An 11,600-nucleotide genomic window follows, 5' to 3' on the forward strand; every position below is an offset into this window, starting at 1 on the left:
AGTAAACTGACCAGACGTTAGATATTCGGTGGAAAGAGCTCCGACCCTGCCCTTACTGGCCACGGCCAGCAGCTCGGGGGAGCTCTCACATGACACCCACGAGGCTGCTGGAGTGGCCCCTCCCCATAGTCCTGCCCTGCAGCAAACTGGTGACTGTCAACAGCAGCTGGGGGGGCATGCCATATGCCCCCCCCCAATTGTTGGGTCAGGTCTTGGGGGCAGGAGTTGAGTTGGGTCCACGTGGCAGGGGGCTCCCTTTTCCCCAGCAGTTTCTGGTGTGGGGAAAAGCTGGGCTGGGCAGCCCCATGTCAAGAGGCTGGTGCACAGGGAAGGGAGCCCCCCTGCTGCACAGACCGAGCCTGGCCTCCCCCCCAGGACCTGACCCAGCAATCTGAGCGGGGCCTGCATGGCACAGGGGCTCCAGTCCCCCACCCCCATCTCACCATACAGAGAGGAGACAGCCCGTTCTGACTCCATTTTGTGACAGCCTGGGAAGGAGGCTGGGCTGGTGTTCACCCAGAGCAGACAAACACCAGCCGAGGCAGCTTGGCACTTGGCCGAGGTCACATGCCAGGGGAATGCAACCTACCTTGACTCACAGTGGGATGTGGTACCGACGTTCAATAAAGCACTTTAATTTGATACCACATCCATTCAGGGTTAACTTAAGAGTGGGATCTGCCATTTTTGAAGTGCTTTGCAAGCTGTGAACGTCTGTTCTGTTACAGCTGTAAAACGCTTTCTGTATGCGCTTAACGTGCAATGAGGGTAATATTTGTACCTAACTGTCATGTAATATTAAATGCACAGAATAGTTCAATGGTATGGAAATATATTCCAACTGAAACAGAGTGGTGTTTTCAGGCAAGCTCAACTCACCGGGTATGCATTTGACCGCCATGATGGGATGTGCTGGGTGCCAAACATTTGAAACTTGGGTCTTTATTTATGCCTTGTCCACATTCAAAGTTTTAACTTCAGAGGAGTTTTAAAATAAAGCAATTAATGCAAATGATGAAAAGATCACATAGGCACTATTAATTATTTTTAATTAACATATACTTTAAGTATTAGCACCAAAGCCCACTGAATAAGAATCTTTTCATGGACTTCAATAGGTTTAAGGTCACACCTACACTGATTTAGTTTAATGCAGTAAAAAAATCATAGTTGGCCAAGTAAACATACATTTTTCATATAAAACCAAACTGAAAGTCTCTACATGTAGGTTACATAAAGATTTTATAAACTGATTTTAAAATAATCTCTTTCATTTAACCCATTCCAACTTTGAATATGGAGACAGTCTAACTTGCCTGAATTGGTGCTGCCTCTTTTGAACAGCTGATCTCACATAGTTAGGGAGATTTACAGCTTCCAAGGAAGATTCCCACAATTTAAAACTTGAAGCCTTTAAAAAAAATTTAACCCTTAAAAATCTGTGATTCCCCAGGAGGAATTTTACTCTCCTAACAATACAGAAAATGTACAGTTAACAATCATCTTCACATCTCCATCTGTTTCCAAGCTAAATATTTATTTTAGGAAAATATTAATCTCTATGTTTATTTGCATAAAAGGAAGGTGATCAAACTATTCGTACTGCAGTTGGAAAGCTGGATATAGAAAGCTATTTGTTAAGGGCTACTCTATTTATTATTTCTCTGCTAAAATAGCTTGTTGTCTTGTATATACTACAACCTGACATAGATACACCTGTGTAAATATTTTCACAGTAAATGTAAGCAGCAAATTTCAGTTTTCATGAGTTTGTTACTTGCCAGTAAAATGTTACTACAGGCTGAAATTTAGTTATAAAGTTCTCTGCCCAGGAGTAACTATTTTGAAAATTTTGAAAACTGTAAATAATTAGTTTTATTTTCCCTTTTAAGACATACAAGTAGTTAAAAAATAGAACTCAGCAAATTTGGGGAAAAAAAGCCAGAAATGATATATAAACTAGATTGGGATTTAAAATGTGGCAAAACAACTATGAATGTGTAATTTCTTCTGATATTTTCACATAAGTGAAAAGAGCAGATGTGTTAAAGTTATAATATCTCTTTATAGCTGATCTTTATAACAGTAATAATAATAAAACATGCACATATTATATACACAGTTAACAACAGCCTGTAGATTTAAGCCTTGCTCAAGCTAAATGCTCATAGATTCTTAAATCCAAATTGATCCCTTATGATCGTCCAGATCATCCTCTTCCATAACACCACAGAACTTCATTCACTAGTTCTTTACACTGGGCTAAAGACTTATGATTGTACTGAAAAGACATCCAACTATTTTGCTGGACAACCATGTGCCTTCATAATCAGTTCCAGTGGTTAAATCCCCATTGTTAAAACATTTTTCATCCTCATTTCAACTTAAATGTTTCTTACTTCAGCTTCCAACTCTTTTTGAAGCCATGATCAAAAAACCCCCATAACTTCTGCTACCAGTTTAAGCCTTCAACATTAACCAACCTCAAGGTTCAAAACGTTGACTGCAAATGGCTCAGAATTAGATCAAACCAAAAAGCTTTCATTCTGATAACTACAGTGCCTTCCCTTTTACAAAGAGTACAGGCCAAATGGGGATACATTGCACTGCAATCCCTCATCGTGACAACTGATGTGAATTTTCTCTTCCTGGTGGACAGCAAAAAATCTTTGTAGCAGTTCAAGTAAGTTTCTTTGAGTTTTAATACAGCTCAGAGAAAAATGTTACAACTACTGCTTCAAAGATCTAAAAGTGGCAATGAAATAGCAGGTTCAGTGGGGCTGCTGGCTTGTTCAATAACCACTTAATAAAGGAATGTATAGGAATCCCCATCAATTTCCTTTGCTCTATTTTTAGGGGAGCTAAAAGGAGGATTCTGGTGCTTCAAGCCCCTTAGCAATTATAAAATGGGAGTGGGAGTCACAACTAGGTCATGACCAACTGCAAATACATAGCTCACAAGATCTTTCAGGCCGGTGAGCAGGGATTAACAGAACTCTTTCTTTGACTAGACTGTGTATATGATTGAAAGCATGACTAGATTTTGATAATCACGTGACATTAACCTTTAAACACAGCTCTTTGTCCATGGATTATGAAATGTTTTACAAATATTAACGAATTGTCCTCGGTATTTAATTGAACAAGCTTTTATTTACCTCCACGAATAGCTGTTACTGAATTAAATATCAAGTGACACTTGTGCATGTGTGTAAATAGACAGCACCCACTTGAACAGCTTACATAACCTGTTGCTCCTTTTAAAACTAATGAATACACATTTAGGACTAATTTTAAACGGTTGTGTTTTTATAGGGTACAGCATTAGATTGCCCCTTTCAGAGACCTTAGATTAGACTGGGAGAGAAAAGGGTGCAAGTCTGTGAACGAAGCACAGGACAAAGTAGCAAGCCACTATGTAGAGGGTTCTAGTTAGCCTGCTGGATTTAGCACAGACAAATAGGGCAAGAGAAGGTCAAGTGTGTGTCCAAACTAATTATTCAGTTGACAAAGTAACCTTTCGGTCTACGCATACAGTCAAAGCCCTCTATATTTTAAGGGTTGGCTATAATCAAAGAATTGCATTAGAGTGGACATCCAGGGAAAACAAGGCTCCATCCTATGGTTGAATAAGCACTTACTGAAGAGCGCAATAACCCAAAAGAGGAAATTATTTTATTCTCCCTTCTCCAAAGAGAGTCAAAAATGGAACATCTAGGGCTAGGTATAAATCTGCAGCCTTAATACTGAGTCTATAAACTCTTCCTGCTACGTCTGCTAATGGACAGTTCTTACAGGACAAGTCATGGTAGCAAACTGAACAACTAGCACTATGGGACCCAAGAGATGTTCACTGTTGAGTCTTGGGGATGGAGAGATGAGCTGTAGTTTAGAGTGGCTGCATTGCTGTAGCCGCTCTCGCCCTAGCCCTGCCTCTCCTCCTTCCAAGCCCTGGTGCTGTCTTCAGAATGGGAACCGGGAAGGGAGCCAAGGGAGCTCGTTCTGGGGGTTGCCCAGCCAGTGCTAGAGGGTGGGACCTGGAGGGTGGGAGAAGTGGATTGGACCCCCGCCCCCCCCGGGCTCGGGAAAAGGCTCCAATCCACCTGCCCCACCCTCCAACACTGGTTGGGAAACCCACAGGATGAGCTCCCTCCACTCCCTTCCTCCTCCCCAATTCTGAAAACAGCACCAGGAGCAGAGTTCAGCTGTGTCAGCCGAGCCCTGCTCCCAGCCATGCTGACAGACGTTAATGAAGGTGCTCTGCTTTGGAGCGCTTTCATCTGAAACTTCATATAATGAGGGTTCAGACTGTCACTGGATCGGGCATTTTTAAAAAGCTCTACAGCTGTGCACTTCTGTCAGTCCACAGCCACAGAGCACTTGCAAGGGCCGACTGTGCAACAAACTGTCACATCTATCAGTGCCCTATGATTCTGCACAATACCACTCTCTAAGTAAGCATAGCACCAAACTTGATGCCACAATACACAATGGCTTGCTTACCATACATGTAGTCTCCCGAGTATTTTTAAACACATTTTGCAGTAATGCCTAATGGCCATAGAGCCGATGCTGGTCTCCAGTAAGTCACTTGTTTTATGAATCCAGACTAAGATCAGCATCAAATGACTCACTTTACTTCAAAAAAAGAACAAATACTTGGATGCCTTGCACTTATTATACATACTATATATAAACCTATGAAGGTGAGTGACTGCTCTAAAGGATAAATATTCCCCGTGCTAAAGTAGCTATTTAAGCAGGCATTGTACACAACACATTTGCAAAGGTTCCTAAAGGCATATTTAGCAAAAAGACCAGAATAGCTTCCCACCCCGCAGCCCTTCCTTACTATGCTACCATTAAAAGATTTTGTTTTACAATTTAAATGAATAAAAAACCACACATCTAAGTGCGCGAGATATCTTAGCTCATAAAATCTTCAAGGCAAGGATTGTTTTATGTTGTGTAAAGTATCTACAACATTTCTGAGTGCTCTTAAGATTGCAATAAAAGAGCGGTAAAAAAGAATAAAACACCTCAAAACAGCCCCCCCCCCCCCCAAAGTATCTACAACATTTCTGAGTGCTCTTAAGATTGCAATAAAAGAGCGGTAAAAAAGAATAAAACACCTCAAAACAGCCCCCCACCCCCCCCCAAGAAAATATTGGGGCTCCTATATTATTGCAAAAGGGCAGGTCATCAGCTTATGTTAATGGTGACAGTTCTACTGACTTCCTCAGCTAAAATACTCTCCCAGCTCCACTGATTTTGATACATGATGCTATATCCAACTCTCACCAGCTGAGGCTCTATCCCTAAAAATGTATTCAGGAAGATATTGGGTCTTAAATAAAAAGTCAACTTCTGCTGTGAAGATTTTTTTGGCAGAGGGAGACTGGGGGAGGAGAAGAGGTGGGAGCAGTGATGGAGCCCACTGAAGATGATTGTGTCAAAAACTTGGTGTTTTTCAAGGTTAATAAAATACATACAGGAGGTTATTTCCCAAATCCCGCAATTCCCTCTATTCTACAACATAAAAACTCTTTATGCCATTAATTTGGAACCCTATTTTCTCTTTGTAATGATGATTCAGTGCTCTCACATCTGAAACTGGTTTCAAGTAACTTTCCTGCCCAGGGAAGAAGTTTCCCTTTCTATAATTTACACTCTAACAAGATATAGATGCCATTAATTGGATATTCATTTTGGAGGTGATGTCTTTTAAACTTGTACATTTAAAAATAATCATGATTATCAAATTATGGTCAGAAGAATCATTTTTCACTTTCCTGGAGAAAGAATAATATTTATCTTTTCCCTCTGCTACTACCAGTCTGCCTGGCAATACCATAAATACCTTCTGCTTCAACCCTAAAACCAAGGAGGTCTTGCTGATCTGAAATCAGAATCATTCCTGTTATTGTTAGGCTCCAAGAAGTCAAAAACCCACCAGGTGGGCTATTAACAAACAAGTTCATTAAGTAGTGATGAGAATTTGGCTTTTTTTTTTCCAACATCCTGACGGTAATATGAGAATAACTTTGCTACTGATAATCTCTACCGATGACAGACTACTAATATTATAACACTAGATTAACATTTTTCATGAATGGACAGTAGGAAGAGACTTCCTTATACCTAAGTAATCAATCCCTTTATCATCAATAGGAATTTACATGGAAGGGATTCTAGAAATTTGCTGAGAAAAACCTATAGCTAGCCATGATAAGCAGAAACCAGTATGCTTTCTGTTAACACGTGTAAAGTAAAAACAAACCTGTATTCTTTTATATAAACAGTAAAACAGGTAATAGTCATATTTCCTATAGAAAGCTTGTAGCTTAGAAATGTTCCATGTATAATTGTTTTGACAAGATTGTTTTGACAGGGCAATTCCCCACTGAGTTGCTTAGAGAGACAGAGAGGATGCTGTACTACATAATAAAAACCATCCTTAAATACAGAGACATAGTACAATTAAAAACACCATCTTAAAATTCAATAAATAAAGCAATTTGGTGACATCTGGCTCAAAGGTCTCTCTAAAAGTCTGACAGATTTAGGCTCAAAACATTAGTTCTTAGTAAAACATGTTTTATATAAATCCACAGAAACATTTCCATTAGTTCTCACATTGATTAGAATTAACCAATGTGCATCTTCATTGCTTAGATATAAACACTGTAGTTTAGAAGTTACAACTCAGGCCTGCAATGATTGTGCTGCAGCTTTAAAGGCAACAAGGGAAGTTTAGCAAAGACCAGTAATATCCAAAATAGGGAGTAATCCCCTAAAAAGAATGATCTTCAGAACTGTCAGCAAAAATGATGAAAAATGAATGGCATTTAGAAAAAATATTTTAGGTTTAAGTACCTGAAGAACTGTCGAGAGACATAATTAAGGAGATACCTGCTTCTAAAAAAAATGTTTGTTTTTTAAAACAGCAATGTTTAACAGATGCATACAAATTCAGTATGGTCTTGCACAGTGCAAGAATTTGTTAGCATTATACACGTTGGTGCATAGTCCCCACTGAAGTCATTGAGTTAACTCACCTGCATAAGAGTTGCAAGACATGCAATCACGAGACACTTTAGAATACATGAAATCACTCTAAGCTAAACTTGCCAGATGATTTACATTTATCATAGCTATTAAGCTAATCCAATTATACTTCAGATCTGGAAAATAAACTCTTCTTGAAGCTGAAACTTGCTTGGGTGACTTACCTGCAGGTTCCAAAGTGGCATCTTCAACAACTAAATTGAATGATGGTCTTGCTAGGGCAAGTCCCGCCATGGTGACCACCACCAGGCAGATAAAGCAAGCCGAATCCCAGCTGACCATCTTTTTAGTGCAAGTTCCTGGTTCTTTTCCATATCTCCATGTGGACTTTAATCCCATCTGAACTCCTCTACAGAAGCATGGACTGAAAGCTGTGCCTTCAGCCTTGATAACACCTTCTCACTCGGAACTGCTGCTGCTGTGGGGAGGAAAGAGATTTAGCAGCGTCAGTGAAATTATCTTGAACATCAATTGAAAATCTTCCCAAAACCTGGGCTGGGGAAGGGCAGTTTAACAGCTTCAAAAACATAGGAAAAATGTAAGTGAGTTTCCATCATCACCTGAGGCACAAGCAAGCCTCCTTGTTTTCAAAAAAATTCTCAGCACATGTTTAGATAACTATTTTAATCACAGAAAAATATATAGCTTGGTAAGAAAAAAAACAAAGGCGCACACATGTGTGGACACGTAACTCTTAATGCTGTAAAATACCATGATTTATGCAAATTATATTTATGCTATTATTTGAATATTTAGAGATTTTGCATTGCTTCTCAGACCTTCCCCCAGACAGTTGTGTGGTCAGCTAAGTTTTAAAATAAACCACTAATTTTCTACAAAGCACAAAGTTGAGAAATATTGTTTACAGTTAGCTGGGTCTCGTGATTTATATTATCTGAGGGATTCCAGCTCTCCTATGTAACAACATTCTTCTATATTAACTTTCCTGCAATTTAAATGTTTGCAGGTCCTGGACGATTAAAAAGGTTCAGTTTTTGCAGCTGCACTTGTTAATTCCGCTACTTTTTTAGAATATAAAAATCTGAATCAAGACTGCTATAGAATTACATTACAAGACATTCTTCCTCAGGTCTCCTTAAAGTTGGAAAAGCTTTTGAATGTATCCCAACTACACAGTTGGTCCAATAAGAAATCCTTGCCTCTTATGCAGTTGCTATCTAGACCGTCACAGCTACATCATCACTCTTGCACTACCATAGAACTACACTTCTCCTAGAGATCACACAGCAACATCAGCTCCCATTTTTATTAGTTTACATGCAAAATCAGATTTACCGCAATCTGTTAAATCAGTGGACATTGTGCAGACCTAGGGGAGGTTTATTTCACAATGCTTAAAACTAGCAATTTAAAACAATGAAGAAAACACTTTTTAAAGTAATAATGTACTGGGGAAAAGCATTAGTGCCAAAGAAACGTGCAGTTATCACAATGGACTAGGCTATCACTACAATGGCATGCCAGATGTGAATCAAAACACCACCACCGAATGGCTTAACAACTGGACCAGAAACAATCTTCTTTTCCCCTCAAAAACCAAAAGACCTCAGGGAACGAATAAATCAAGTAAATGCATCAATTATTCTGATCTGTGTGACCTAGTCAATGATTAATCTTAGTTGTATTAAGACCCAGCTGAAACTTCTAAGGCAGTAGTAATGAAGGGAGGTGGAGGAATCTAAAGTTTCTTTCTTATCTTCCTCCTCCTCCTCTTTCTCTCCCCCTTCCCATTCCCACATTCCCATTCGGTTTTTAATGGAAACATCTAAAAAAAAAAATCTGCTCATTCTCTACCTACAGTACATCCAGCAACACAGGTAGTCAGACAAAAGAATATGTAGTTTTCATTTGCTAAGTACTAAAGAGCTCATTCAAATTCTAACTGAGAAAAAAAGTGTTAAGCTACAACTCTTCCCGTCCCTAGCGCTGAGGAGTGAATGCTCTGTTGTAGTGTATTCAGCCTTGGACACTGCACAGAGTACAGAAAGATGTTTAATATTAACGAATATTTTTAAAAGGCCATTGGATGGGTTTGGGTTTTTTTTTCTTCTGACATGAGATTTCAAGTCCCAGGCTTCTCCCACTGCCCTCATCTCACATCACCATGAAGCCTTCAAAGAAAACAACGGCAGCTCATAGAAGAGGGTGCTGAAAGTTATTGTATTTATTTTTTTAAAATGACAGGAGTGTGGAAATGCAGCCAGTTTTATAAGGGCTGCCTCTGTGACTGCTGGTAGGAGCAAGAACACCTGGGCTCAGACTCTTCATTTTGCCATTTGACTCACTACATGACCTGAGGAAACCCATATCTCTGTGCCTCAGGGTACCCATTGGCACAATCAGTGTAACACCTAATTAAGAGGTGGGTGTGAAGCTAACTTAACTAATTCCCATAAAGCCTCCTGTGATCAAGGGCCATGCAAATTCTAATCACAGCCAAGGGACATCACTGGCAAGAAATAACACATGAAAATGCTGAATTCAATTCCAGGTATCCAGATAATAGCTGTATTAGTCTAAAGGAAAAGGCAATCTGGACTCATAGTAGAGATGATATTTTTTATTAGACCAACATGATATTTGCACACACAAAAATTTCCAGGTCCTCTTTAAAAGTATTTAAGGCCACTCAGATGTTGATGACACAAAGTTTTTAGGCTGCATGAAGCCCCTGAAATGGATTTAAAATGTGACCCTTCACCCTAGCCACCCTCCACTGCAGCAAGAGGAGGCTCCTGGCTACCACCCGGCACACCTGACCATTACCACAGTTTCTCCAGGAGCAGCTGGAAGATGCTCCATCTTAAGGAAGGATTCAAAAGGCAGCAAAGCCTTTCCTACTTCACAGCAAAGCTGAACTCAGCTCTGGGGTCCCTCTATCTGAATCCAATGAGACCCAATTACAGCCATTTTCCACAGTCCGAGGCTCCCTCGCCTCCTAGCAGAGAGGGGACCCCTTTGACACGAAACCCAATTCTTTTCAGATTTTAATTGCCACCGTTGCTGGTGGATAATTCTTTGGAAAGCCCCCCTATCCCGGGTAATTATGTACCTCTGTCTCAATGTTGGGAACACAGCCCCAGCATGCTTTTGGCCTCCACAATTCTGGCTTCCTGACTACAATACCATAATCCCTCCTGGAGTCTCAGACTCAGTGAAAGCCACACGTAGTGTTTATTTTTCTCCTTGAAAGGGAACTCTGTCTCTCCCCTCAGCCTCCACTTTGGGGAGGAGTTGTCAGCCTCCAATGATTGATCGTGCTCCTTGCCACCCGCTCATCAAGTCAATTTTCACCTCCTCACATACCTGCCCAAATTTCTGTGCCAAATTGACAAGTATGGGAAAACAGCCGGAGTTGGGAACACGACCAAATTCCTCCAAGTTGTAGTTCCACTTTTTTTTTTTTTTTAAAGAAAACACACATAAACAAGTAGTACTTGTTCAGCAGTGGCATTAATTATATTCCCTGCTCACTGTTCTTTTAATCTCCTCCCATTGTTGTTTGTCTGGAGAGCCTGCAATTTGTAGAGGGCCTGTTAGCCAAATCAATGCTGCCTATCCCCCATAGGCATCTTCCTTTGGAAGTCAAGGGAGGACACCCAAAATCAGGCTTCCCCCTTGGAGACACCGCAGCCTCCGAGCTTCCCCGGCGGGAAGGAGTTGCAAAGCAGCTCAAAACTGAGCAGCTCAGAAGTGATAGTAACATGGAGCTCATGTTATAGCATCAGCATTTAATAGCGGGGATACACAGGGCCACTTGGCCATTGAATGGTCATGAGGCATCTTCCTCTTTTTTTAAGCTATATTAACAATATCTTATCATGCATCATATATTTAATTCATTCATATTATGTACTATCTTATCATATCACATTGATATAATTGTATCTATCATACATCGATATATCATAATATATAATCAAGTAACCATATTATAGTGTGTGTATATCTATGTGTGTGTATACACATACATACATATACATATATATACACACACACATATATATAGTGTGTGTGTGTATACACATACACAAGTACACTATATATATATAAAAAATGTGTATGTATGTGTGTATACACATGCATACATACACACACTATATACATGTATGTGTGTGTGTATACACATGCATACACACACATACATACATACACACACACATGCATATAACTGTGTGTGTACACATTATGCGTGTAAGCTTGCTGAATAATTGTTTTCCAACTACTTAAGTTGGTCCAATAAAAGATATCAGAGTCCCCCAAAGAACCTCGTCTGCCTGTTATACTTGTGTACACTCATGGTGTGCGTGTGTACACGTTAGATATAAAAAGGACTGCACATCCCAAGTCCGTGGCCGAGTGCCCCGAGAACCGCAGCTATGAAAGGCGAGCTCTGCAGCACTACGAGGAAGGGGCCGGCGACTCGGGTCTGTTTCTTCACTGAACTTGCCTGCGCGGCCAGCCCGGGCGCGGGGCTCTCGCCGAGCCCTTGCCCCCCGGAGCCGAGCCGG

At 40.4% G+C, this 11,600-nt stretch overlaps 1 protein-coding gene across 5 annotated transcripts in view; it reads right to left on the reverse strand.

Moving 5' to 3' along the window:
- The window catches only part of FGFR2 (fibroblast growth factor receptor 2), a 100,313-nt gene extending 92,822 nt beyond the window's left edge, over positions 1 to 7,491 (reverse strand). For 4 of the 5 annotated variants that reach the window (XM_025205887.1, XM_006025110.3, XM_006025111.3 and 1 more), the window contains exon 1: positions 7,233 to 7,407. In XM_025205887.1, the coding sequence (XP_025061672.1) occupies positions 7,233 to 7,407 (175 nt within the window). Of the gene's footprint in view, positions 1 to 7,232 lie in introns of all 5 variants that reach the window. The other variant, XM_006025109.3, reaches the window with a different exon arrangement.
- Positions 7,492 to 11,600: the final 4,109 nt, after the last annotated feature.

The sequence above is a fragment of the Alligator sinensis genome, unplaced genomic scaffold (assembly GCF_000455745.1).
Source record: "Alligator sinensis unplaced genomic scaffold, ASM45574v1 scaffold28_1, whole genome shotgun sequence".
Classification (NCBI taxonomy): Eukaryota; Metazoa; Chordata; order Crocodylia; family Alligatoridae; genus Alligator; species Alligator sinensis.